Genomic DNA, 24,640 nt, shown 5'->3' with positions numbered 1-24,640 from the left:
AATCATATATTTATGTATAAACAATACTTGAAACAATTACAAATTCGAAAGAATCTAGGCTGTGCATTTCTCGTTTAATTTTCCGTTTTATTTACTTATTGATTGTAAATGATGCTTCAGCTATATTATACGATTCTTGAGCTTGTATTTTATTTCTTTCTTATTACTGTGTATTATTAAAGAGTTTTCTATACAACATGTTGTAGATTTTACTCTTTATTTAAGCTTTTTGTTTTGAAAAACCGCATAAAATTTGTTGTTTTTATTTTCTTGAGTTACTTATTGAATGAATTGGTTTTAAAAACAGAGATGAGCTGAACTTAGAAATGATCTAATTAAATTAAACTCTTTGCTTTTTTATATAAATACACACAATACCTAGTGTGCACTAATACTTCTTGATTTCCTTTTTTTTTCTTCTTTTTCGTTTCGTTTTCGAGCTGAAAAAATGTGTTGTTTAAAGGTCTGAAAATCCATCTGCTACCCTTATCATTTGTTCATCACTGAAGGTTTCTTCTGCCATGTTTATCTCTTCGCGTCGGAATTTCGCTGATAGAAAAAAACACACACACACTAAAATTAATATAAATACCATCCCCGAAATATCTTGCCAGCTCAGCCTTATTTTTAGTCTGGCGCGCAAAAACAAAAAAAAACCCTCAACCAAAACTACCCATCTAATAAACTAATAAGTTTTTCCCTTTCGGCTGTTAGGCGTTTACATAGTGCGTACACTCGTCAAGAATCAATTCATGCGTTCGTCATACTTACTACCCGAACAAACCGATGCGCCGTACGCACCGGAGCCTGCGCGTGTTCATTTAGCCGCTTCCCAATCCGCCTAGCCATTGACCTATGGCTCAGAACAATGTGATTCCGATTCGTCGTCGTCGTCGTCGTCGACTGCTCATCCGCGATTAGGGCGAAAAACAAAACCAACAGCAAATGCAACAAAAACCTAAAAAACAGGTTCTCACGAAACACGCATACCACGGCACCGCGGTCGAAGCGATAGGCATCATACGCTATAGGCACTGCTGCGTCTAAAGCACACGCGATGATCAGAGACTGTGTAACCTTGGTTACGACCGGGCTGCTGCTGTGCGAATCGTTCCCGCTGTGCGAAATGTAACCAAACAACAGCAAAGCACCTATCGCACAAAAACAAAACAAATTTCTGCAACTCATTTTGGAACCGCAAACTTCGTCCAAACAAATGATTCGCAAACGAAAGTGGCCACTGCGTGCAGTTCTTTGTGTGGCTGTGGTACTGCTTGTCACGGGCGCAAACGGTGAGTGTAGAAAGCAAACGCATCCCCACTGTGCTGGGGATTCCCGGGTTCAACTCATTCTAACCTCCCCCCCGAACGAATGCTCCGCAAGCAGCAGCGTCATCGTACAGGCGCGATCGTCGAAAAGTGTGCAACTACTACGAGTGGAAGTGTGCGAGCGGCCAGTGCATCGAGTCGCACCAGCAGTGCGATGGCGTGATCGACTGCAAGGACGGATCGGACGAAACGTCCGCCAGCTGTGCGTTCATCCGGTGCCCCAGCTACGCCTTCCGCTGCCAGTACGGGGCGTGCGTGGACGGCAATGCCCTGTGCAATGGGGTGCGGGAGTGTGCCGACCACTCGGACGAACATGCCCACTGTCCGGGCAACAGTGGCACCATACTGGCGGCCCACGGGAACTGCTCGTAAGTGTGACGGGAGGAGGGGGTGCCAAAGTGCGAAATCTTCCCGCAAACTAACACTCCGAATGCCACTCCTTCTCTCTCCAGCAATACCGAGTTTTCCTGCCGCTCGAGCGAATGCATCCCGGCGGATCAGGTGTGCGACGGGCAGGAGGACTGCCCGGACGGGACGGACGAAACGCAGCCGCTCTGCAGCCTCGTGTTCTGTCCCTCGTTTTCGTTCCGCTGCAGCTACGGGGCGTGCATCGGCGGCTACTCCAAGTGTGACGGTGTGGTCGACTGTCGCGACGGGTCGGACGAGGATGAGCTACTGTGTGGGCGACCGTTCCCCTCGACAACGCCACGCCCCGTGGCGACGGTGCAGACTTCGTCGACGACAACCACATCGACCACAACGGTGGCGCCGGTGGTGAAGGTGACAGGACCGCCGGGATCGTGCGTCGTGCCAAGCGCTCCCCCGAATGGACGGTTCGTGCTGGACGAAACGGCCCAAACTGTGCCGATACTGGCGGGAGAGTTTATCGAAAACTACAACTCGGTGCATGTGGTGTGCGGGGACAAGTACACGCTGAAGGGTGCGGCCACCATCGTCTGTCTGGATGGCGAGTGGCTGGAACCGTTCCCGGTGTGCGAGAGTGAGTAGACGTGCTTTGGAACTTCTTCTTCAATATCTAATGGTGCAATCCTTCGATTCCAGAATACTGTTCCGAAATTCCCATCAACGGCATCACGATCGAACCGTTCTGCGAGTACCAGCGGCGCCAGATCACCTGCAAGCGGCCCCTCCCGCCGACGACGCGCGTCCGGATCGGGTGCCGCGTCGGCTACCAGAAACCGCTCGAGCCCGTCAACGAAACGCTCAGCTGCGTGGACGGCTCGTGGGACGGTCCGGTGTTTCGCTGCGAGCCGGTCTGCGGCACACCGACGCCCGACGCGGAAGCGTACATCATCGGCGGCCGGAACGTGTCCATCGCCGAGGTGCCGTGGCATATGGCGATCTACAAAAACCTGCACGACGACACGCTGGACGATCTGCGGTCGCCCGACTGGCAGTACGTGTGCGGCGGCTCCATCCTAACCGAGCGGCTGGTCGTGACCGCCGCCCACTGCTTCTGGGCCACGGAAGGGTTCTTCGACAAGCGCTTCTTCCGGCTGGCGGCGGGCAAGTACCGGCGCGACATTGCCGCCATCGAGGCGCTCCCGGCGCAGTACTTCCACATCCACGAGATACTGACGCAGCCCCAGTACCAGGACTTTTCCGGCTACTACAACCTCGACATTGCGATCGTGGTGCTGAACGGGTTCATCTCCTTCCGCACCTACATCCGGCCGATCTGCCTCGAACGGAATCTGCGCACGGAGAGCGAGAAGCGCATCCGGCCGGCGAGCGTTGGGCGGGTGGCCGGATGGGGGTTCACCACGTCCACCGGGAACCTGAGCAGCGTGCTGAAGGTGATCGACATCGCGACGGTGGACTACGTGACGTGCAGGGAGTTTTCGCCCGTCGCTTATCGGCCCTTTCTGACGGGGGATAAGTTCTGTGCCGGCAGTCCCCGGACCGGGACGAGCGTGTGCCAGGGCGATAGTGGCGGGGGGTTTGCGCTGGGTAAGGAGGAGCCGGGTGGGGGCGATACAGTGTACTATCTGTACGGGCTGGTCAGCTCGGCGCCGCGGGCAGCGGACGGTGGGTGCGACAACAACAAGTACGTCGCGTTTACCGAGGTGCAAAACTACATTCCAATGATACTGGACGCGGAAAGTCGGTATCCCGTGATATAATGGGGAGAGTGGGGGGAGAAAGGGAGAGAAAGCAATTAAAAACGCCCCCAAGGAGAAAAACTCATTTCGTTGGCGTTCGATCTTTATTTTTGTTTTGTTCTTCCTGGTCGTGAGCGACACTTACATGTGAGGAGATTTAATTATACTTTTCTTCTTTTTTTTGCTTTTTGTTTGAGAATCGAGAGCGAGCAAAAACCGTTTTCATTTCGTTTCACCTACCACTTGCTTCACCACGGTGGGTATCACCTTTCTTGTCTTATTTTTTTGTATTGCGTTGCCAAATAAACTTCACCGCTCAATGCTTCCGCTTCTTCACAATGCACCTACTAACGAGCAAATCACAAAAGCTTGAGAAAAAATTAATCACCTACCATTTTGCCATTTTCTTATGAGTTAGATGTTCTTTTAAATTGTTCATCAAGCGCGCACGCAATACCTAGACACTCATAGAAAAGCATTTGACTTTTACCACATTAAACGCTGCCCCATCTATGGATTGTACGGTTTTTTGTTGTTGTGATTTATGTTTCCCGTTTTAGTGAAAAGAAATCGTTTACACTTCTATCTCTCTCTCTCTCTCAAACACACACACACAAGCACACGCAAATAAATGCAACCTGGAATGATTTGTCTTTGTAACACGGATTGCTCGTCGGCAAGAAAAGAAAAACAGCAAAGACTGCAAATTGATTGAAACGTGTGCGCAAAATCAATACAACACGATCGCCCGCCACGATCGCAGCGCTAACGTAACATGAGGCATATTGTTTTACTTCCTTGGAAAACGTCGCGTTATATAATAAAGCGGAAAGTTTGTAATAATAGTTACAATATTCGTCCCTCCTCTTCCCCTCACTTGCTATGCCATTCAATAAATATACCACAGCGTTTTTGGAATTGTTTTTTTTTTTGCTTCTAACCGGACACTGGCTAATAATAATGATCGTACTGGACACTACGAGGCGATGATGCGAATGAACTTTGTAGCTAGCAGATGACGGCGCAATCGGGAATGATTATGTTGAGGGAATGGTTAGCGAACAGCTTCTTCTTCTTCCTTTTTTTCTTCCAGGCAGTGCGTGTTGGTTGGTTAGTATCCGGACAGGTCCGCAAACGTTAGGTCCAGTTCGGCAGCGATTGCTTTGTACTTTGATTTCTCTTTGTTCAGATCGTCTGCAAGTAGAGAAGTTGCAAGATCGGAACGAAATAGTGTGTGTGTGTTAGTAAAGGTTAGTCGGGAGTTAATTGCTCAAAATGCGCAAATGTTTGAGTGAAGTCGAACAAAACACGATCCGCAAAGCGCCAACCGTCAGTGCGCATCAATTTGAATGTGTTGTACGATTTGCATACTATCAGGCGTTTACTGTGGAATCGTATTAAAGTTTTCTTTTTAGGACTTTGTGTTTCCTTTCGAATGTTAAAACGCTTAATTGATGACGATAACGAAATAGTTGATTCTCACACATAACATTCTGTCATACAGTATCTATAACAAATTACAAATTTCAGGCTTGATTCATCGGTATTGGCAAACCAATCTCTGGCGCCTGAAGCTATACAATGGTTTGTGCATTTTTTTAAAACTATTTTATGTGACATTTTGTGTTACGATACTTAAACTATTTAATGGATATTGTACCATTGTACATTTATGCCCAAAAATGATAACTACAGAATAGAAAAGTTATGCAACCAATAGAGAAAAATAATATTACCTACATAAATGTAACCTATTCCAAGTGCAGTTTTCTTTCTAAGTATTAGAAACTACCTTATAAAGTACATACTTACAAAACAGAAAATTCCTAATGAAATGTTCAACCAAAATCATAACAAAACAAAGAGAGAAACACAAAACACAGGTATCGTACACATAATAATCATATATTTTTATCAATAGATACACTCTAAACAAATAAACATCGCTGCCCAATTTTATTATAAAATAAGAAGTGAAACAAAACCAAAAAAGAGAAGCAAAATTGCATGATTTTGTTTAACTGCGAAGAGAAAGAAAAAAATAACAATCAGCTACCAACCAACAAGGCAAAGCAAACAACCATAGAGAAATGAAACAAACAGAAAAAAAAACTCAAAACACGTGCCTTCCTCCAATCGAGTTATACCGTTTGTCGTAGCAGCTCTTTTCGTATAAGTACTCTTAGCTCTTTATTTTATTGGATTTCTCTCAGCGGTTTTACCTTTTTCTTTTCTTTTTTTTACAATAAAACATATCATAATACATCGAAATAAAGAAGATGTTCTTTGTGTGTAGGTGTGGGGGGTGTGGGTGAGATGATGTTGATTTTCTTCACCGTATTTGTTTAGCATTGGCTATTATTTGAAAACTGTATTGCTCTTCTTTTTATTCTCTTGCTCGGGACGAAAACGGTGTTCCATTGCATTCCCGAATCGATCAACCTGCCACGCTGGCACCTACCGCACACCAAACCGGCAGCCACTACCGTCGGGGAAAACGCTTCCCATTGCTTTGATGTTGGATGATTTACTTTCTCGCATTTGGGTCTGTCTGTTCACAAACACAAACGGAAACGGCGATGATAACAAACGGTGGCGAATATATTGTACTCTTCACATCCAGCGAAACGGCATCCATCGCATCCTCATCGACCGGGAAAACACCGGAAACGGTAGAACACACGCGCCGTTCGCTTCTCTCTCTTTCTCTCTCACACACTCTTTCTTGTAATCGGAAACAGAGCACATACAACAGCAAAGAATGATCGTAGCACGTGCAAGGCAAGCAAAACACCACCATCGCTCCACGCACTGGTCGCGTGGGGCGGCGTGCGGAGTGTTTTCCAGTTTATCGGTCATCGTTCTCTCGCCCCTTTTTCTCAGCAAATCATCCGGCAGCAGCAACAGCAGCGTCTGGTGGTGGTGTGGTGGTAGTAGCTGATCGTGGTTTCAAGAATCCAGCGGACGTTTCCTTCCTCTGCTCTTCTTCTTCTGCTCGTTTCACGCTGGTCGCGGTTGATGTTAGTTCCCGCACCATCGTCGGTGGCTTCATCCCTTCTCCGCGGCAACCACCATCAGCCAGCCGGTGGTAATGGCGATGATGACGATGGGGACACGCCGACGGTACAGCCGTCGGTGGAAGCCGCGGCACAGGAAGGGAGGAAGCTTTACTTCGGGACGGGGACGGCTTATTCCTTGAGGATGAGCTCGACGAAGGCGGTGTCGAGATCGTCTCCAATTTCCCTGTACTTCTCCTTCTCCATGACGAGTTCGTCTGCAGGAGCGGAGTGTTGTTCGGCCAAGGTTGATCGGATAGTAGTGACAGGATGGGACGATGTGAGGTTGTGATAGTAGTGACACACACACACGGATACACGTCGACGAAAGAAACAGAAATCGGAAATTCGGAACATAAGAATCATTGGTATCAAATGGATCTAGTTAGCAGCGGCGATGATAGTGTCGGGTGGGAGCCATCCCAATGTATGTGTTGTTGCTATGTTACCTAGCCTAGTGGCAAGCGAGACAGCTTTCACACACACACACTCATTGGCGCTTTGGGGTGTTATCAGCTAGAGCGGTTACAGTGGCGGCAAAAAAGAGAGCTTTTCAAACACGCGTATCCGATTTCAATCGGGCCGTGGTTCGTTCAGTATCCCAATCGGCCTGTTGTAGGGTCTTTTGCTCCCTATCCGGTTGTCAGTGTGCGATAGTTGGATACAGCTTTTTTTTTAATCGGTTTATTGTTACTGGATTATAATAAAAAAAATCTCGCGCATGTATTGTGCTTTCAAAAGAAAAGTAGCAAAAACAACAACAGCAAAAGATACAGAGGACAGGTTTTGTGGCGGGCGGACACACAAACACAAGCGCAAGGAGCGTTCGGGTATTTTGGCATGGGGTGGGAGTTTAGCAAAAGCAGGAAGTGGTACCGGAAGAGCCAACTCAACAGCGGACCGGGAGTGGGGGGAAAGGGTTATCGGGCAGTCTTCTTCTTTACGAGGCTGGTGCTTCCGGTGCCGGTTCTGCCGCTGGGGGAGCCGCTTCCTCTGCTGGTGCCGCTGCTGCTTCCGGTGCTGGGGCAGCCGCCTCTCCTTCCGCCGCTGGGGCAGCCGGCGCCTCTCCTTCCGCTGCCGGGGCTGCTGCTTCCGCCGGTGGGGCGGCCGCATCCGCACCACCCTCGGCCGGTGCCTCCGCTGGGGCCGCTGCTTCCGGTGCGGGAGCCGCCTCAGCCGGTGCCACCTCCTTGGCCGGGGACGACTTTGGCGTCGTGCCGGTGGACGAGCGGACGTACGGCACCTCGGCCGCCTCCGGTGGGAAGTGCTTGCGCAGCTCGAACGGACTCGGCGTGCGGGCCTTGGTCGGGCCGGCCGGGGCGCCCTCGCCGCCCGCTGCCGCACCTCACCCTCGCCGCCGGCAGCGGCCGCCGCTTCCTCCTTCGGTGCTGGCGGTGGTGGCGGTGGCGTCGGCAGCTTCGGCGGTGGCGGCGGCGTCTTCGGCTTCGGGCGGCGCTCCGTCCAGATCGGGTCGATGCCGGGGATGAGATCGACGAACGCAAAGTCCAGATCGTCGCCGATTTCGGCGTACCGGAGCTTCTCGACGATCAGCTCGTCTGCGCACACGCACGATGGTGTTGGCAGGCAGTTGGTTTGATGCGTGCGTAAGCGTAAAGGAGAGTTTTGGGGGGAGTGGAGTGAAGAAATAGCACGATAGGCGGGCCACACGACCACACAAACACGTGGCGCGGCAGTGGCAGAAGAAGTGGATGGAGACGCCCAGTTTTTTATCGTTTTTTTTTTAATAAAGCAAAATAAGAAAATAAAAGCAAACACAACGTAAGCGAAAGTGCACAACAAAACATTCAAGAAAAGCGACAACAAATACAAATAATACAATCAAATTAAAAAAAAATACAACGCACACACACACACACTCGGCAAAACAAATAGCGGGTGGGTTTGTTTTCTCGATTTACGATAAAATAATATATTATAAACACTCAAATACAATAAAGGGTTCTCTCGATTTTTTTGTTTTGTTTCTCCCACACATTGGACACACCTGCGGCGTTCCACTCGTGTGTATGTGTGTGAATGTGAATGTGGTGTTTGATTGCATATATGTGTGTTTGGGTGTCTGTGTGTGTTGTGTCTTTATTCTGCAGATGTGTAACTCGGTGTTCGTGTGCCTCGAGCGACGATTGGCGTGTGTATGTGTGTTTAGACGAGGAGTTCAGTTGATTTTATGCTCCCGCGGGAAGTTCGTCTTACAATCAACAACAATCGATCGAAAAAATAATACATTCACAAACACACACACATACACATTCACATCTCTTCCTGTGTTCCGTAAGCTTATGATCTAAACTAGCATTGAAGTATAAGAAAATTGAAACTCCTAAAGGCACGTTTTAACGGTCTTTTGCTGTGGCATTGCGCACATTCCTGGAATATTGTCTCTGCCGGAGACGGGGGCGGTAGTTTCGTCATGCTCCTCCTCACACAACCCCCACTTTTCACGCTCAACAAGCGATCAATTTTGCTCTCAAAAACAGGAAACCTAACATCCTAACATCGCGCTCGCGCCGCTTGTGGCTTGTTTCATCGTTTCGTTCGCGAGTGTTCATAATAAAAGTGTTGGTTGTTTGTGCCTTAGTTGCGCCTTAATTCATCTCTTCTGTCCTTCTCTATTCCCGGTAGGATGGTCCATAGGTAGCGCTTCGGACGATCGCTACCGGCGAGACCACCACCACTGGCGGACGCACTCCAAACATGCAAAACGCGAATAACGTCGACGACTTCCCTTGCTGGGACGCGACGGTTTAACTCTAGTGTGCATTTCCGCGAGATCTTTCCGCTTTCGTGCGCGCACGTTGGACGTTGGTGGCTCAAACGGTACTGTTAGGGTTTGATGGTTCGTATAAGCTAGAATAACATTACAAACAAGACGCGGTTAAGGGTGAATGAAATCAACCAACGTTGATGAACGTTGCCTGTTGTTGCTTGCTCGTTAATACACAACACGCACACACACACTGTACGATGGTGCGGATGTGGGAATTACAACAAAAAAATGAACGACTTCTCCCTGTGTGTCCGTTTGCGTCTTCACACCAATTCGACGTTAAAAGACACCACACGATGATGAGAGTCAACTTCCTTCCATACAGATGATATACGGTTACGTGAAAAGTGAATCAAACGAAAGACTACATTCTTCGCCGGAAGTGAATAAAACCCAAACTAAAAACGGGATACACTCCTTGCAATGTCGGAGTGTACATAAAACGCTACCTTTTCTTCAACGGTTTCGGCAAAGTTTCCTCCCCCCGTTCGTTTAAGCGTACGACACCACACAATCATGTTTCAAAACGGTGCTATTTAAAAAAAAAAATGGTTTCAAAACACTTACTTTATTCCGGAATGCACTTAAACCGTTGGAATGTTTTCATCGATCTCGCTTCGTGCAATTTAAAAGAAGAAAGCAGCACGCCACTAAAAAAAATGCATCAAGTTCCATACTACTTCAATCAACACACCGCGGGGGGAATGGTTTTCGAACCGGAAAACTTTTCTATGACGAGACGGTTTTAAATACGATCGCGAGTTTATGCTATCTAACATTTAAAAAAATGGGGGGATTCTCTATTGCTCCTATCATTACATTGACGTACGCTGTGGCACAGAGTAAGTGTGTGTGTATGTATGTCTCTCTGTAACCGCGTATATGCGTCGAACCATTTCGCTAAAATGCAACAAAAACAAAACTTAAAACAAGATATCGGGGGAATGAATGATAAGTGGGGGAAGTACACGCGAACCCACACGCACATGGACGTGACGGCGTTCTACAAAAAACTGCTTTTTCTGACACAACACGATTGCCAATGGTTCTATAAACAGATTGAAATTGATGCTTCTTTTTTTTTGTACAATTGCATTGGACACTTTTTCAAATGTATGTACGTGCGTGTTTGTTTGAATTTAACGATTGCCTATTTTTATACCACTTTCGACCTATTTCCTACACTTGTTGTTGCACTTTTTGATTTCAAACAAATAATTTGTATGTTTTCTGTTATTGTGCTTCTACTACTACTACTACTACTTCTAGCATTTAGCATTCCTAATTCCTTCCTGTTTCAATCTCCGCCATCAGCCGATCGGCTTCAATCTCTACCAATGAATTGCGCGGTAGCGTGGGGTGCCACACAAATGCGATGTGTTCTTGTGGAAGGTGGTGGTATAATTGATTCGTGCCGTGCCGTGCGTGTGGTTTGCTTATGTTTTTGTTGTTGTTGCGTTTTTCGATTCCTGTGTGATGGTGAACATTGGCAGACACACATCGATATGCACAACACGCATTGCATTTTTCCGACGTGCCAAATACATAGTTGTTGATCCCCCAAGAGTACGGTTTTCCGGTTTAGCGATCATCGGTAAATATCCCGACTCTCTCTTCTCTCACTATCTCTCACACTATCTCTCTGTCTTTTCTGCTTTCTTCAAATAATTATGCTCACTGCTCCAAACGCCTTACGTCGCCTTCGATTCAAACTACCTTTCCTCTCTCGCTCTCTCTCTTTCTTTCTGTTTCTCCAGGCAGCGCACAACCACTACTAGCCGCATTTGCCAGTGTGCAAGAAGGCCAGAGCCGCCTCTGATACGCCTCTGATCTACATGTTCTGTATGTCGTGCAGGGTCGCTTCCATCTCCTCCTGAAGCATTTTGTTCTTGGCACGCTCGACCGTCAAATCGTCTGTGTGAGCGCGCGTGCACGTTGCGGTTGCACGAGCAGATTTGGTGTACAGGGGGGATAGTGGTGTTGTTGTTGTTGGTGGCGGTTGTGTTGATCAATGTCGGGAGCATGTTGAACAGGAGAGTTAGGCGCAACCACACGCACACGTAATGCCGGCGGTGGACGCGATTAATTGATTTTGGCAGGTGAGCGCGCCGGGCCGGCCAGGGGCGCAAAACAACATACAGCAGGCACAACAATCGGGCAGCGGCATTATCGATTAGCAAAGGCATATATTTGGTTTGAGGCGCGCACACGCATCGCATTCAAAAAACGGGGTTAAACAAAAATGAACCAAAAAAGAAATGGAAAACGAAGAAAGAAAAAACACATCAAATTAAGTAAACAATAAAATAAATAGGAGCATTAATTAGGGGTAGGGTAGTTTTGCTTGTGTGAGGAAAGTCTGGTTTTCACACTAAAGTAAAGAAAAGAAAACTAAGCTAAGTAAACGTTTTAATTTGCAAAGTTTGTAATTTAAGCTTCTCAATTGGAGGATCTTAGCACAAAAGTGTTTTTCAAGTCCTGTCATATTTCAGTGCTTCCGATCCTAGTTTATAGGAATAATTACACACTCTCACACATTGTACTAGCTGTTATTATTAAATATAGTTAAAAAATAAATAAAAATACAACAACTTCGAGCAGTTTTGTTTAGCTACAAAAAAACATCACATCAAAAACGATATTATATTATACATAATTGCAATTAGTGTACTTGATGCTGTGATCGTATGGATCTCAACAGACCCGGTCGAGCTTTATGAGTATTGACAATTTCTTTTTTTTTCTTTTCGATGATTTCAATGAAAGCTTTAACCACATTGGACACACGGACACACTTACCTTCGAGTCTGTCGACCTCCTTCTGCAGCTTCTGAACGGAACGTTCAGCGAATTCAGCGCGGGCCTCAGCCTACACACACACATGGCGACAAAGGCAATCAGATTCATCCATTCGTGGTTGTCGATCATCCATGCCGCCGTAAGCAACAACATCGTTGTAAAATTGAAGAGAAAAGAAGTGATATATTAATATTTTTCCGATCGCAATACTTTTAGAAGCGTTTTTAAAAACATCGCGAGAAAAAGCTGAAGGTGGCCTGTTCTGTAACGAGAAACTTTGATCACAATTCAACTTTTTCCCCTACATGTCTACAAATAAGCAGATAGAAAAACAACAACTATTCTAATATTGGCATGCATTTAAGATCTAAAATTCCTGTTCTGTTTCTTGGATTTGGAATTCGGTTGATTATAAAGAACTTCCTTTTTTTGGGAGAGGTACGTTGCTAGCATTAGTAATAGAGCATACAGAGGGAGGAGAGTCATTAAGATGGCCCTAGCTGCGCGCTCAAATATTGGCAGAAGCTTATCTGGTAGCTTTTGGGGGGAAGGTTACAATGTCATTGGTTATTTTGGTGTGGGACAGAGGGAGGCGGCCAAAAATCCGAAGGCGTTGGGAAAAGCGGCTCCCATAAAAGCTGGATATAACAGAACACAATAACACGCACACACACACACACGGGTTCGTTCGTAACACGGGTTTACACGGGTTTGAGTGTTAGGTAAACGGAAGAAAACCACCCCCTTACCTCACCGGTGCGCGCTTACACTTTTGGTTTTTGGTCGTTATGTTGTTGGACGTTAGAGCCTAGTAGAAGTTGCAACCTTTTCCGCCAAAAAAACCCTGACCTGACTCGAATATCAAACTTACAACACACACCCTAACCTAAAATACCAACACATCCTGTTGATGCCTTCCTGCAACCTCTTAAGCTAAGCCGTGTTTCGGCTGGTTAATAGAGACCAGTTGTTGCAATGCGATTACACTCTACAGTACACCTTCACTTTAAGGGGGAGCGAAAAGAAGACTGGATTAAGGGAAAAGCGAAACCCAACTGAATGAGGAAGCGGATCGATGAATTGTCTAGCGGGTCCACGAAGATCCGGATATCACACCACCTGATGAGAGCGCCGATTTTAGAGTAAGCATTCGTGAAGAGGCAAGTGAGACGAGACAGTCAACTCTTAAGGGGAGATGAAGAGAAGCGAACCGAGTCCGTGGAAAGCGACTGTCACCACCGTTGTAATAGAGATCGCGCAATGAAGAGAGAGAGACAATGGGTCCGTCGGGGGGACACGAACCTCGAACAGGGAAAAAAACTTACGTTGGTTAGCTTATCGTTCAGCTGATGGATCTTATCCTCAACGGAATCACGCGATGCCATTGCCTACAATAGCGCGCGAACATCACAATCGAATGGAGTTGGAATGAAAAATGGAAGAATTAGATGAAGAAGGGAACGGGATGGCTAGCCCAGAAGGTGAGTGTTTCTTTTTCTGGTGTTGGTCGAATTTTTCCCGGTCGTTGGTCAGTGTCGGTCACTGCTTTATCTCGGTCCTTCCGGAACCGGATAAAGCGCATCCAAATGCTGTGGAGTTTGCTGAAGACACCTAAAACCCGCAGCCCAACAACAGATTCTGTATCTTCCTCTCACTCGTTCTCTGCGGAACAACATCATAATCAGCGGACTTCGGGTGGTCTTTGGAAAAGGGGGAGAAAAACGAACACAGGGGAAGATGGAGACACGCACAAAGGGTGACACGTGGGACAAACATGGCTGCGCGCGCACACACACACATATACGCACATATACATGTCACTGCGAAAGCATTTGGAGCGTTGGTGTAAATAGAGCAGGGCTTTTTGGCTTCCTCCTAGAAGCAGCAGCAGCAGGTTAGGCATATTTAACCTTTCTCGCTGTTGATAAAAAAGAACAACCTTTTTTTGGCATATGTTCTAAGTGTATGTGTGTATGTTTGTTTGATAGGTGTATTTGTGTGTGTGGCAGGAAACATGTGTTTTTGAGAAAAGTGTAAAACATCCCTACTGTTTGTGTCAGTAAAATGAAAACACAAAAAAAAAATGCAACACATGCAGAACACACACGCCCCGACCCTGAGGAGCCAGCAACACAGCAACGCGTTATCTGGAGCATGTTTGGAATGGGTGCGAAGGGTGCCACATTCTACCACCACATAGACAAGGGAGAACGCACAGAAAGGGGAAACGGTTGGACTGGATTTTAATACGAGACAGATACAGAAGCGCGCCAGAAGGTTGTTCGTGTACGGGAAAAATAGCAGAGGTCAGTCCTTTCTAACTCCCGAAGGAAACAGATGCATCATCAGCATCACAATTACTCAACACACACATAGACTGTACACACAAAATGTAAATGTAGCAAGTTGTGATGGTTTTCAAGACTCGTGGCACCCACCCGTATCAGGACGAAGGACAAAACACAGCAACGGCGACATAAACACAGTGGATGGGGGAGGAAGTTGTACAGGACGGACAAGGACACACACACACAAGGACGGACGAACAGCAGACAGCAGGAGTGGAGAGACATTTCATCATCGAGCAAGTACCTCCAGCAGCGAGAAAGGAGTAAGTAAATGGGGAAGAGAGCGGGGAAATAGCGAAGAACTAGGGATGGGCACAGTACGGGGATGAGATATCCGTGCAGAGACAAAACAAAACTACGCCACTAAATGCTAGAGGTTCGCTGAAATGAGCAGAGCTACGTATGGGCATCTAACAACTGTGGGAGAGCTACAGAGAGGCCTGACACGAGGACACAAAACTTAACCCTAACAGATTGGTACATTGTTTTGCAGAAGTAATGCTTAGTGCCAAATGCTAAAATGTAGAGTTTGTGGTACACAAGCGGGATGTGCCCGCGAGTTTCCACCGCTCTATCTCTCTCTCTCTAGAGAGAGAGAGAGAACGCTACACCTACTGCGAGAGAGAAAAAAAAAAGTCGTTTCATATCCTGTACCTCCTTGAGACGCTGATCCAACACTCTCACTTGGCCACCGTATGATTCCTCTCGTTGCGTTGCCTAAACACGGTCGTCCGTACGCAGCAGCAACAGTGGCAGCACAACACCGGTCGATTGTCGATGATGATGATGATGATGGTGTGTTGGACACATTGTTGGTGATGTCCCCATTTTCCACACGCCCGCAGCACAACACACACGCGGTCAGTAAGTACATTGAAACAGGGCAGGCAGGCAGGCACGCACGAACGCACGGACGCACGAGGATCGCGTATTGCGCGTAATGGCGTGCGCACGTGTGTCCGTGTTCAATCGATTATGTTCGATTTTTGTACATCGATTTTAGAATTGGTTGTTGATGCAGGGTTGCACAGGCAAGGTTGTTAATCGTATTGTTTTGTTGTTTGTTTATTTTTGAGGGACAGGTTAGTAATAGTAGGTTGGTCGGTTGTTTCCGAAACAGATGAGCACACGTCAAAGTGAGCAGCCAAAAGAAAACACAATGGATGAAAGTAATAAAAAGAGTTTTGATTAGAAAAACTGCTACACGAGAAACTGTAACTGTAAAATAGGTAATTTTGATTGTTGAAGAAGAAATTTAGAGTGTTCGGGTTTAAAATTCGCCTGTTGAAAGAGGCGGGGCGGCAATGTCAACACGCCACAGTCAGCGTAACATCGTAAGAGAGAAGTGTGTTGTGAATGAAGGGGGAAGGGGGTGAGTTAAACAAAATAAAATTGCAAACACACAAACCAAACGTTTCGGGGCATTTCGCTGTCTAGAATAAGAAAGTAGGTTAAATGTCCATATTGTCTGTAACTTCGTAGTCAACATATGAAGAAGGGAAAGAGAAACAGTAAAAACAAAAAAAATCGAAAGCAAAAACACAGCAAACACAACATCCACAACAACACACGCACGCGTTGCACAGAAAAAAACGAATAAACTATAGAACGGCGCTAAACAAATGGGCTGTACCTCCTTTAGACGGGTGGTGAGGGTCTTGATCTGGTTCTTGTACTCCTCCTCGCGTTGGTTAGCCTACGCAAATCGAGGGAAAGTACACACAACCATCATTTTACCGACGCATCATCCCGGGGATCACACAGTTGGGGATATTATAGTGCAATTGACGAAGAGATTGGACGACGATACAACAAAGTCGATCGGCACATGTATTTTATGATTATTTTTTTTACAAATTATAGCAAATCCATAACAAAGGGGGAGCAGTCAAGATGTGGCACGGAGCAACAGAAGAAGTGGAGCAATGGTTGTAAAGAAATAAAAAATAAATTCCATTTAGACGGGGTGGTCTCAACACCACAGGTGCGGCGGCAACAATTGCAGTGAAAATTGGGTCGCGCGGTGCAATTTTTCGTGTCAGTCTTCAGTCAGTTTTGGGGTCCAGGAAAGGGAGTTTGTTTGGGGTATGGATATAGTCCCAATAGTACGTCAGTTGGTCTGGCGCAGGTTCGTTCGGGGTTTGACGATAAAGAATTCTGAACAAACTTGATCGTTGATGATCCACGTGCAAATAGTTCAGTTTCATATGTAGGTCATGACAACCTTGATGAGAAATCTACAAGCAATGCTTCACAAGATCATCAAACTCTTTATCATCAAACAAACAAAACCAGGCACTTAGTATTAGGTCATGTCCAGCCGTCCAGTGTAGGAAGGATCTCGCTCCAGATGGTAAACCATCCATCGAGAGTCCTTTTGTTTTCTATCCTGACCTGAACCTGTCTCCGGTCGGCGGTTCAGGCCGGTGTTTGGGAACCTTTTCGTCTTACCTTTTCTTCCGAGACTTCCAGCGACTTCAGGTTGTTACCGACCACGCGCAGCTCCTCCTCAAGCTCGACGATCTTGCTGCATGTTCGTACAGTTGTTCCGGGTGCGCACGTTCAAAAAGGGCAATAAATGAGGGAATAATGAAAAGAAATAATTTTAGTACCGAGTTTTCGCTTTTTCCATCTCGTAATTGCGTTGCATGCTAGTTTTATGTTAAGTTAAGCTTTAGTAAACACAGCACACTTTACAACAATGTCTTGTATGCAGTTTTTTTTTGTTTTGTTTTTGTTACACTACCCAGTACGATGATCTCGGTACATGGGAGGGATATTGGGAATGCATCTTGTGTCCTATACAAACCTTTCGTTCATCTCGACCTTCTCCTCCGAGCGCTCGAGGTCCTGTTCCATGAGCACCAGTTTTCTGGCCACCTGATCCAGTTCAGCCACCAGTGCGTCGGGTGTCGGGAAAGCATCGCCAAGGGTTAGCACCGCGGTGGGCATTGTTATCGCAAGCACAAATCAACACACACACACAAGCACACAGAGTCAATAATAAATGGTTGGATGATGAGGACCACAAGCACAGAGGTTTGCCGTGGTTTGGCGTTGTGATTAGCCGTCCGTCCCGAAAATGGTTCCGAAGATGATTGGTTCGATTCATTGCCAAGAGCAGCCGAAATCGTTGTCGTAGTCATTGTCGTGCAAGACCCAGCAGGATTGGTTGTAGAGATGGTGTCCGGTGGCATCATCGAGTTTTTCGTGTTCGGTTTTTTTGCGGCAGCATCGGAATGTGTGTGCGGGTTGGGTCGGTCGTTAGTCGCAGCATACATACAAACGCGCAACGCATCCCCCCAAAAACGTGATCATCCACCGAGATCAGTGCGTTGTTGAGCAATTTGCAAACATACATACATTCACACACAACACACACAGAAATGCGCACAGAAAAACAAGCAAAATGCACACGCAAATCGGTCAATCGTGTGTGTGATGCGCGGCACAGTCAGTTTGGTAGCAGCCAGGGTAGGTAAAAGTAGACAAGAAAAAGGTGTTGAGGTTAGTACATCGGTATCGATAGGGTCAGGGGTATTCTCATCCCCCCTAGTATCCTCGCGCACCAATCACAAACGGCATGAAGGTGAGGTGAGCGGCGTAACAATGCCACTGGCTTTGCTTCAAAGCAAAAGAAGACTACGCGACCGTAACCCGTGAAGGACACTGCGTGCTCAATACACACGTGAAGGATACGCATATCCAACCCCCCCACCCGAGCCATTGATACGCAGTGATCCATTCGAGTTAAAGTGCGCGCTCTCTTTCTTTTGTACGATCGCAAACACTACAATGCATTGGAAACGCTTCACCTTCACACTGGTGATCGCGAGAAGGGGATGATAATACATGCTTTATATACGGATTACTTATTGCTAGATGAGAGATATGATGGTATCAAAGGGGTGTATATGAAGGAGAGGATACAATTAATGATTGTTGTGGGGGATTGGATAAATTCAAACAAAAACAAAAAAAAAAGTTAAAATTAAACAGCATCTTGTCTCAGGCGCAACGCATTGGACGCATCTGGAAGTCGGTGTTGCTTTGCGCCGAAACTAACAAGCCAAAAAAAACACAACCAAATAAACACACAAAACAATAACAACAGTAACGAAATAAAGCAACAAACCACGTTCAAAGGTATATTATACTCAGCGAGCAACACAACAGTTTAACTCCAAAAACTTCGTTGGTGGACTTGATTGAACATACAATTTAAGGGAAAATTTCCAGTAAGTGCACGAATATAGACATCGTCGGAGGGGGGAAAAAAGGCAGTAAGAAGTAAGAAGATGACCCAGTGCAGAGTGTAGTCCACCGGATCCGGTCAGCTTTCCAAAGGGGCCACCAATTAACAGCCTCCCACCTTTCACTCGGACAATAAACGTGATTTACTCGGCCAATCTCTCCTCCTCGAGAGGAGTTGTGGGTGCCAAGCCACGAACGGAGCTCTAATGTTGTAATCCACCCATAAAGCAGACGGTGGAAGACCACCGCGAACGATTTAGAGAGAGAGAGAGCGACGTAAACTGCTCCCTCCAATCAAACGATCATCGGAACCGATCCGTGAGTCGGTCCAGACCGGACCGACGGGGACAGACGTGTTGGGAGGAAAGGGCACTTTTCACCACTGTAGAACCCGAAAATACACAAACACACACACATTTCCTACCTTTGGGCTGTGTCGTAAACGGAGCAGAGGAAATAAAAGAACACCCGCTGCAGCAATAGCAGTAATGTGTTAATAACGCAAATAGCAATGCACTCGAGAGAGCAAACACACACACACACACACACACATAACACGAGGAAATGGGGCAAAGTACGTACGCTTCACCGGCTTCGGCGCGCTCTTCAGCACGCTCAAGATCCGCCTCAACCATGGCCAATTTACGGGCGACCTACACACACAGACGAAGACCCGGAAACGTAGACCCGCCGCCGCCGTCACCACCGTCGATCGTACGAGAAGATGATGCACAGAGGTGTGTGAGGGGGAGGCGGACGCAGCCGTCGTAGAACACAACAGCATAGTTTGGGGGGGGGAGGAAAAGTAAGAGGTCTTAGTAAATTGTCATACTTTTTTGTTTCGTTTCGATTAACTCGAGCAGCGTTTTCATGCAATGTCATGCAACGGACACCCACATTGTCCACCCGAGCGTCAGCAAAACACAACACACGAGCGGGGGGGAGAAGAAGAGCAACTCGGGCGGATGTTGCAGGTTGTGTTAGTTGGGAGGAAGGCAACACACTTTCGGGTTAGATATTGAAAACAGCCGCACACTGTCGCCGGCTGAAACAGGGGACACGGGCATGCATCCTGCGCACGTGTAGCGCACACTTGTTAAATATAACTTTTTTGTATTATTTTTATTAAAAAATCTCTCTCTTTTGTCGTAAACCGACGAATGAAATGCTATTAGAAAATGCCATTGCTCATCTTTTATCTCCGCTTTTGGGGCCCTTCCTGGAATGTGAATTCCGATTGTACAGCATTTTGTTCACCTTCATTCCATTTACATTCACATTCCAATGTCCTTTTCTAGGCTAGACGTTTGAAGAAACCTTTCATCGATTCAAACGCATTGCTCATAATGATAGTTGGCATTTTTACTCTTTTGTATTACACGAATTGATAATATTGTTATTATTCTGTCCCATGATACGATGTGAAGTATTTTTTTATATTTAATTAATATTATTATGGCTTCGGCCGGATGTGGAGTCATTTTACTGATAATAGGATCCTTGCAGTCAATTTCTTTTAGTAAAAATACTAATAAACTGTTGTGTTCTAATTTCAAAATTTCAAATACTATTCCACAATATGGACTATGGACCGTGCATCACAGCCAGGTGGACACGACAAACGGAACCAATTATTCGATTCATATGCAAACTTATCAATCAATAATATTAATCCACTTACAGGCTGACCCAATCGTATTAAACTAGCCTGGCAAAGTTGTATTACGTAAACCTAAGCCCGTCGTGGGTTCAAGTCCCGTATGGGCTGAAGCACCTTTACGCATGACTGACTGTCCTGCTGTGGCTAAACCAATTATGTCACTGCTACCAAATCCATTAGCAGCTAGGGCAAGTTTATACCGGCTAAGGCGCTTGCACCAATTAAGAATGAAGTCACCATTATTCAATGTATAAACACAAATCTAATAACACGGCAGCAACAAAGGCTGATGCCATAATTGATAATGTATCAAGATATGATTAAGTAAGTTGCAGATTCACAGCAAAACAATACTAAAATTGTGCGAAAAGTCCATATGCCCGTTCAAATGGGCCATAACATAAAAGCCATAAAGGCCATAAATAAATAACTGTCATCACAATGAACAAAAATGTTTGTTCCTCACACTAACCAGGACCAAGGGCCAAACCTTAGAGATCACAAGACACACAAACAAACTACTGCTAGCATTTTTTCTAACAAAAATGTGTAATTTACAGGTTTTTCCGAGTCAACTTCCAATGTCAACAACATGTTTCATTGCTTGCGAGATATGTTTTCCAACAGATGTCAAATGTTGTATTTGCTTCACAAACATTTTTCAGTTCTTTCACATGATTTTCAACACATCACAAGCTGGACTGAGTTTGTTGACAGTGCTTTGTTATGTGTTGAAAATCATGTGGATGAATTGAAATTTCATTGTGATGCAAATGTACATGAGTTTCCAAGTCACTTTCGAATGTAAACATTGTTTTTCACCGCGTGCAAAAAGATATTCCGCATTTGTTATTCTGATATCATAATAATTTTGAATTTCTTCAGCATGATTTTCAACACAGCATGAATATCAGATCGATGTGGAATAACATTTCGTACGCGATGAAAAACAATGTGTAAATTCCAAAGTGACTTGGAAAACTCTGTAACACATGACAGCTGTTGAAAAACATCTTGCATGCAATGAAAAATGCTGTGCGCTTTGCAGATTGGCTTGGGAAACCCTGTAATGCAGTATGTATCTTTGATTTACTCACAAAGAATTGCAAATAATTCAACATTATAACTCTATGGCAAGATGTACCATAAATGAAGCGAGATGGAAGTATTCTCAAAAAAACTGGACTATATTTAAAGAATGATGTCATGGATGAGCCAAATCGGATTGGATCACATTGAGCAAAGGCTAACTAAGGAAAATAAATAGAAACACTGGGGAACTACTTGAATCAAAATACCCAAAATATTGAGACCGACAATTTGAGTGCCTCAAAACCCCCCATCAAACTCAAATAGAATTTACATAGATATGTTTTATCATTTTATCATGATCACAATTGGAATTCGATAGAAATACCAAAACTAGCTTTCGGACAGTAGGATCATTGGAATATATTGCACATGGTATGAAGGTAACGGTTGCTTGGCTATACTTTACACTTGTCAGAAATAACCATATATAATAAACACAGTATACACGAATGCTTTTATTATTGCTTTTCCATAAACAGACGGAATACACACACACATGGGGATTGTACGCACGATTGCACAATACTTTCGATTTTGTATGCTACACACACACGCAGTCGATAAACACAACGCATCGCTTCTTCGTCTCCGATATGATGGTTTTTAAAAATATTATATATTTCTTGAGTGTGTATGTATAATTGCGTTTATATATTTTCATACAGCGCGCGTCATCAACATTAATTAATAGTGTTTGTTCCTTTATTAAGCTGCACTTTGACTTTCGGGGCTTTGCCTTTTTTTATCGCCCTCTCTCTCTTATCCGCGATTCGATTCGCACGACACACGCGATTGGTTACTTTTAGTAATAATATAATGAGTGTTAATGTTCTCTAGCTATTTCTTTTCTGTTTTAACCAATAACATCAATTGCTTCCTATAAATAAAGGATTCGTTTGTCGCGATCGAGCGCGATTTTATTCCGACGACTTCCGATTCCGATCAATTGCATTCGAAACAGTTCCTCTTTTGCTAGACACATTGTAGACTAAAAAGAGACTTTTCGTCGCTTGGTAATCATTTGCTGATGTTCAGTATTGCTTGCATGCCGTGCAAATCTAATCATTTTCTTTTGTTGAAGTTAATAATATTGAGTAGTTCTCATTATTTGTCGCATAATTGACGGACGGAACGCGATCGTTTAAAGAAAAAACCAACAAACAAACAGAACTTGTAACCAAATTTTAACGCATGACAATCTTTCTTCTTTATCTCGGTAAGCTGAGCGATATATGTTGATCAAATTGAAAGGCACTACTACTACCCACACGTGTGTTAGATACGCTGCGAATATAAGTTTTTTTTTATTATTGCATTTCTGTTATTATGCGTTGCGTTCCTTTGAAAAGTGTTGAAGTCCAAAAGGAAAATAAAAACAAAAATAAGCTAGAACAAGTTTATATGGGTGTGTATGGATGCTTCGATATAAATGTGCTGTGTCCTGTGCTACTGAAACTGAATGCACAATAACCTCAACTCACTAGGCAAAAAGCCGAGCTGATTTCTGACCGACTTTTGCTGCAGTTGCTACAGTTCTCCCGTTCTCTCGCTAGTTACGTTTGCGCTAGTCCTACCGAAAGCACCGCTGATTTGTTTGAACAAGTTGGCATTATTATCAAGCCATAACAATCATTCAGGAAGGCACACGTTTTCTTCTTTTCAACGCTTCGTTTATATCGCCTTGCCGCCGGCCCGCTGGCCCCCTGGTTCTACCCCTTCGTTCACGCACCGTGCCGGATGATGAGCAACAACATTTACTAAAAGGCTAGGCATTGCAATCGTGGTTTTGTTTACCGAGAGAGACTCCCTCCCCCCGTTCTCCCCCTGGTGATGGTGGTGGTGCTGGTGTGTACAGCACACTTTTCCACCCCGATGTAACAAGGTGTCAACCGGTGCGCGCGCGAGGAGTGAAAATTCACAACCATCTCCAACGCGGCACCGACGGACACGCAACTTCTCCCCTCTTCTAGGCCACCTTTTCTCCAACACCGAGTGAATTCATAACTACACTGCACACGGACATTAAGGTTAGTTAGCATACAAAGGCAAGCGGGTCGGCGAGAATCATCACCATCATTTTGAGTTTTAACGGGATTTTAGCTTTTTCTTGTTTTGTTGCTTTATGCTTCTTTTTTTCTTTTTCTTGGTCAAACGCAATGACCACCATCCCCCCATTGAAACATTCCGACACCCGGGACACAACATAGCCGGGGGGTCGCCTACCTTTATCTACGGTACACAATCACTTTCTTAGCGCTTCCATCATCATCGTGGAAAATGAACTTTATTTAAATGGAAAAAATAACTCACAATGCGAAAAATGTTTTCTCACAAAGACAGGCGGCGAACCACCATTTTTAGCCGGACAGTTCATTTTGTTGTGTGAGCGAAAACCGCACCGCTTTACAAAAGAAACATAATAAATGGGACTTGGCCTTGGTCGTTAAAGTTCTACTCTTTCTTTTCATATTCATCAATTTTGACAAGATGTAGGCCGACGGAGAGCTTTGGAGACTCTGTCCTCGAAATTCGATACATAATTTGTTGGTTGGAAGACTCTTGATAAGAGAAACAAATGATAAGGGTGGCAAGAACAGAGGTTCTGGATCAAATTTTAATTCTAGCTATTATTTTCGGGTGATCAATTTAGGCGCTGCCGGACGTAAGTGTTGCATCGGTATTTACCAGCTCATACATGTGTGCCTACGTGACATACATGTTTTGTCATTCATTTTTGATTTCTTGTTTGTGATGTATTTAGAACGATTTAATAAAACACACTCTCGCACACTCCTGTACGAGCCCCTGGATACGTGATGATGATTCTCGACATTCGCTACCAGCACTCTCTAGCACCGAGGAGAGAACTGGTTCGCCGGAGACAAGTGCAAGATGTTATGACTCATGGGCCGAGAAAAGAATAGTTTAATGTAAAAACGAAAACAAGATCTTGATAGTTTTTTTGTTGTTCTTGTCCTCTCTCCAGCGTAACCAGCTCCAAGTGTGGCTGCAGCAATGTGTTAGTAGTGTAGTAATACCCCCATGCTTCACCATCATGCGCCCCTTATCGACTCTATCCTTCCTATCCTCTTTTTTATTTCCTTTCGCTTGCAAGTTCTGGACCCTTTGATCGTTCATTCTCCCTCTCCCTTTCCAATGCACAATGTGGTTCGGTTCGGTTTCGTTTTTCCT

General features: G+C 45.3%; 2 protein-coding genes across 31 annotated transcripts in view; one reads left to right on the top strand and one right to left on the bottom strand.

Moving 5' to 3' along the window:
- The first annotated feature begins 1,183 nt into the window (after window positions 1-1,183).
- Window positions 1,184-3,536, top strand: LOC120908830 (modular serine protease-like). Its single transcript, XM_040320257.1, has 4 exons — window positions 1,184-1,292; window positions 1,387-1,696; window positions 1,781-2,328; window positions 2,391-3,536. The coding sequence occupies exons 1-4, from the start codon at window positions 1,217-1,219 to the stop codon at window positions 3,470-3,472; spliced, it is 2,016 nt and encodes a 671-aa protein (XP_040176191.1). The 5' UTR covers window positions 1,184-1,216; the 3' UTR covers window positions 3,473-3,536.
- Window positions 3,537-3,636: 100 nt separating this feature from the next.
- The window catches only part of LOC120908828 (tropomyosin-2), a 44,642-nt gene continuing 23,638 nt past the window's right edge, over window positions 3,637-24,640 (bottom strand). For 7 of the 30 annotated variants that reach the window (XM_040320236.1, XM_040320239.1, XM_040320240.1 and 4 more), the window contains 5 exons: window positions 19,279-19,349; window positions 16,894-16,969; window positions 16,076-16,138; window positions 12,095-12,164; window positions 7,170-8,063 (listed from right to left, as the gene is read on the bottom strand). In XM_040320236.1, coding sequence (XP_040176170.1) covers window positions 7,198-8,063; window positions 12,095-12,164; window positions 16,076-16,138; window positions 16,894-16,969; window positions 19,279-19,349 — 1,146 coding nt within the window. In that variant the 3' untranslated portion in view covers window positions 7,170-7,197. Of the gene's footprint in view, window positions 4,646-5,578; window positions 6,726-7,169; window positions 8,064-8,408; window positions 11,210-12,094; window positions 12,165-13,419; window positions 15,054-15,096; window positions 15,160-16,075; window positions 16,139-16,893; window positions 16,970-17,251; window positions 17,323-19,278; window positions 19,350-24,640 lie in introns of those variants that run through there. The other 23 variants (XM_040320248.1, XM_040320231.1, XM_040320256.1 and 20 more) reach the window with 15 other exon arrangements.

The sequence above is a fragment of the Anopheles arabiensis genome, chromosome 2, assembly GCF_016920715.1.
Source record: "Anopheles arabiensis isolate DONGOLA chromosome 2, AaraD3, whole genome shotgun sequence".
Classification (NCBI taxonomy): domain Eukaryota; kingdom Metazoa; phylum Arthropoda; class Insecta; order Diptera; family Culicidae; genus Anopheles; species Anopheles arabiensis.
Note: the sequence above shows the minus strand (reverse complement) of the source record. Positions and strands in the feature narration are given on the sequence as shown.

Coding starts and splice junctions, on each gene's coding strand:
- LOC120908830 (XM_040320257.1), top strand. CDS start 1,217: ATGATTCGCAAACGAAAGTGGCCACTGCGTGCAGTTCTTTGTGTGGCT. Junction 1,293..1,386: donor GCTTGTCACGGGCGCAAACG/GTGAGTGTAGAA, acceptor CTCCGCAAGCAG/CAGCGTCATCGTACAGGCGC. Junction 2,329..2,390: donor ACCGTTCCCGGTGTGCGAGA/GTGAGTAGACGT, acceptor CTTCGATTCCAG/AATACTGTTCCGAAATTCCC.